The sequence below is a fragment of the Octopus bimaculoides genome, chromosome 23 (assembly GCF_001194135.2).
Source record: "Octopus bimaculoides isolate UCB-OBI-ISO-001 chromosome 23, ASM119413v2, whole genome shotgun sequence".
Taxonomy (NCBI): Eukaryota; Metazoa; Mollusca; class Cephalopoda; order Octopoda; family Octopodidae; genus Octopus; species Octopus bimaculoides.
Genome location: NC_069003.1, coordinates 9,501,624 through 9,503,742, shown reverse-complemented (window position 1 = coordinate 9,503,742; position 2,119 = coordinate 9,501,624). Strand labels below are relative to the sequence as shown.

At 29.9% G+C, this 2,119-nt stretch overlaps 1 protein-coding gene across 2 annotated transcripts in view; it reads right to left on the bottom strand.

The window, feature by feature from the left end:
- Nucleotides 1-27: 27 nt before the first annotated feature.
- Nucleotides 28-2,119, bottom strand: part of LOC106867259 (exostosin-1) — a 243,698-nt gene continuing 241,606 nt past the window's right edge. The window contains exon 2 of one of the 2 annotated variants that reach the window (XR_008266666.1): nucleotides 28-953. Coding sequence is in view for 1 of the 2 variants with exons in the window: in XM_052976134.1 (XP_052832094.1) it covers nucleotides 950-953 (4 nt within the window). In the remaining variant the exon portion in view is untranslated. The remainder of the gene's footprint in view (nucleotides 954-2,119) is intronic. The other variant, XM_052976134.1, reaches the window with a different exon arrangement.

The following is a 2,119-nucleotide window of genomic DNA, read 5'->3' as shown; positions in this document are numbered from 1 at the left end:
ATATATATATGGATAAGTAGATATACCTCTGTGGAAAGGGCATCATGATTGCTGGAGTTGCCCATGACCTCAGCTCACAGACACAAACACACTCACAGTATGAGAAGACTAGGTTAATCCTTAAACCCTTTGAGTTATCATAATCCAGTATATCTTAATACAATGACTTTCGCTTTAATGTGAATAAACGAACATTATAACTGACAGAGTAATCAGACCGCTAAAGGGTTATTAATTAAGCTCCACATAATTGCCAATGTACAACGAGCGATTTTTCATAAGCTTGTGCTAACAGACTGTGATAATTTAGCTCGTTTGCAATATTTTATTACTAGTAACAATTACTACACCTGACGGACTTACATTTACCTGGTTCTCTAACCTATGACATTTGGTCACCCACCTGTAACACGACCCACCTGTAACCACACACGCAGGGCGATTTTTGGATACAAGAAAAAAATGTTTTTAAATGTTTAAATACACTGGTAAATGTAGTAATTGTAGAAGAATATTAAATATTCGTAATAAACCCATTATAATCGATAGTTTTCAGTTATTATACCGTAGTTACTATATTGTCATAGTGCATAGTATAAAACTTCAAAACTTACCATTGTCCACTAAAAGGGGGCAAGGATCAGAAAATAAAACGTAACTCATTCTCCTTTTTCACTTATGAAACATCCTTCCCCCGAAACATTAAATTTCTTTTTGAAAATATATTTTTGTATTTCTCTTCATTTCCACAATATATCATCACTTAATTGGTCGTTGCTCATTTTCGTTAGAGAAAAACCATCCAGAATACAAGAGTAAAAAAATCTCCATTGATTGCTAGAATTTGTTGTTGTTGTTTTTGGTGATGAATACCATCCGTATTGTGGTTTGGTGAGAGAGAAAAAACGAGAAGTAACCAATATCAGCAAACGTAGAATTCTTCTTTCACTTACCTGTAAATGAAAAATAAAATAAAATAAATTAAATTGAATTGAATTAAAACAAATGTAATTCTATAATTTCACAGAAAAAATTTAGCACACACAGAAAAAAACCCCACTAAACCAAAAAAATATATTAAGAAATGATAAATTAATATGAATGTTAAACAATGTCAATAACAACAGCAACAATGACGATAATAATAACAATAATTATGATGATAATAACAATGATAATGACAATAATAGCTTGTAAATGAAATACAACATATTGAGTTTACGAAAAGAAAGAAAATATAAAAAAAAAAAATAATGGAAAATAAAGAAAAATTTGATTTTAAAATCTGAATGCAAAATTAGAAGGAAAAAAACCCACCAAAATAAACGAAAATTAAAAACAAAATAAAAAACACCAATTTAATTTCTAATAAATGTCATTTAACGAACAAAAAGTATGACAGGTATCATTTGTCATGTATTGTCTAGAATAAACATCATAATTGTGTAATATTAACGACAAAGACTATGACGACAGCAGCCACAGCGATGACGGCGCGGATGACGACGATGACGATGATGGTGGTGGTGGCTATTAAATAGCCATCAAATAGTATAATAGGCCTGCTGGCAGCAGTCTTTCAGAAATTCAATTCTGAGTAGCAGTTCTTTTTTTTTTTGTTTCTTTTTGTAATAAATTTAACCTGCAACTAGCAAAAGTCACTTAAAATTATCTCTTTAAGATCCACCCCCTCTTTCCAGTGACAGGTCTCTATAAACATAACGAGAGCAAATTAAGATTCATTTGTTAATAACATGCCTTTTTATATTTATTCATTTATTTATTTCTTATTATTATTATTCTGCAGCTAATCGATTGTTATTGATTACAGTTTTGATTTTTGTGTTCCATTTGCTTTGCATTGTATTTTTCTTTTCTTTTTTTTTTTGTTTTTATTTCCTCCCCAAACTCGCATGTTAATTGAAATTTTTATTTAGTACATTTTATTAAGTTAATGTTTTAACCATTTTTCATAATAATTTCCATTCACAGTCTTTGTTTGTTCCAGTGTTTGTTCAATACTTGCTGACAACAAAAAACTTACACAAAATTCTTCGCGACATTGATTCCATACAGATTTATTATGTCTGTCTACCGAATGAAAGAAAAAAACACGTTT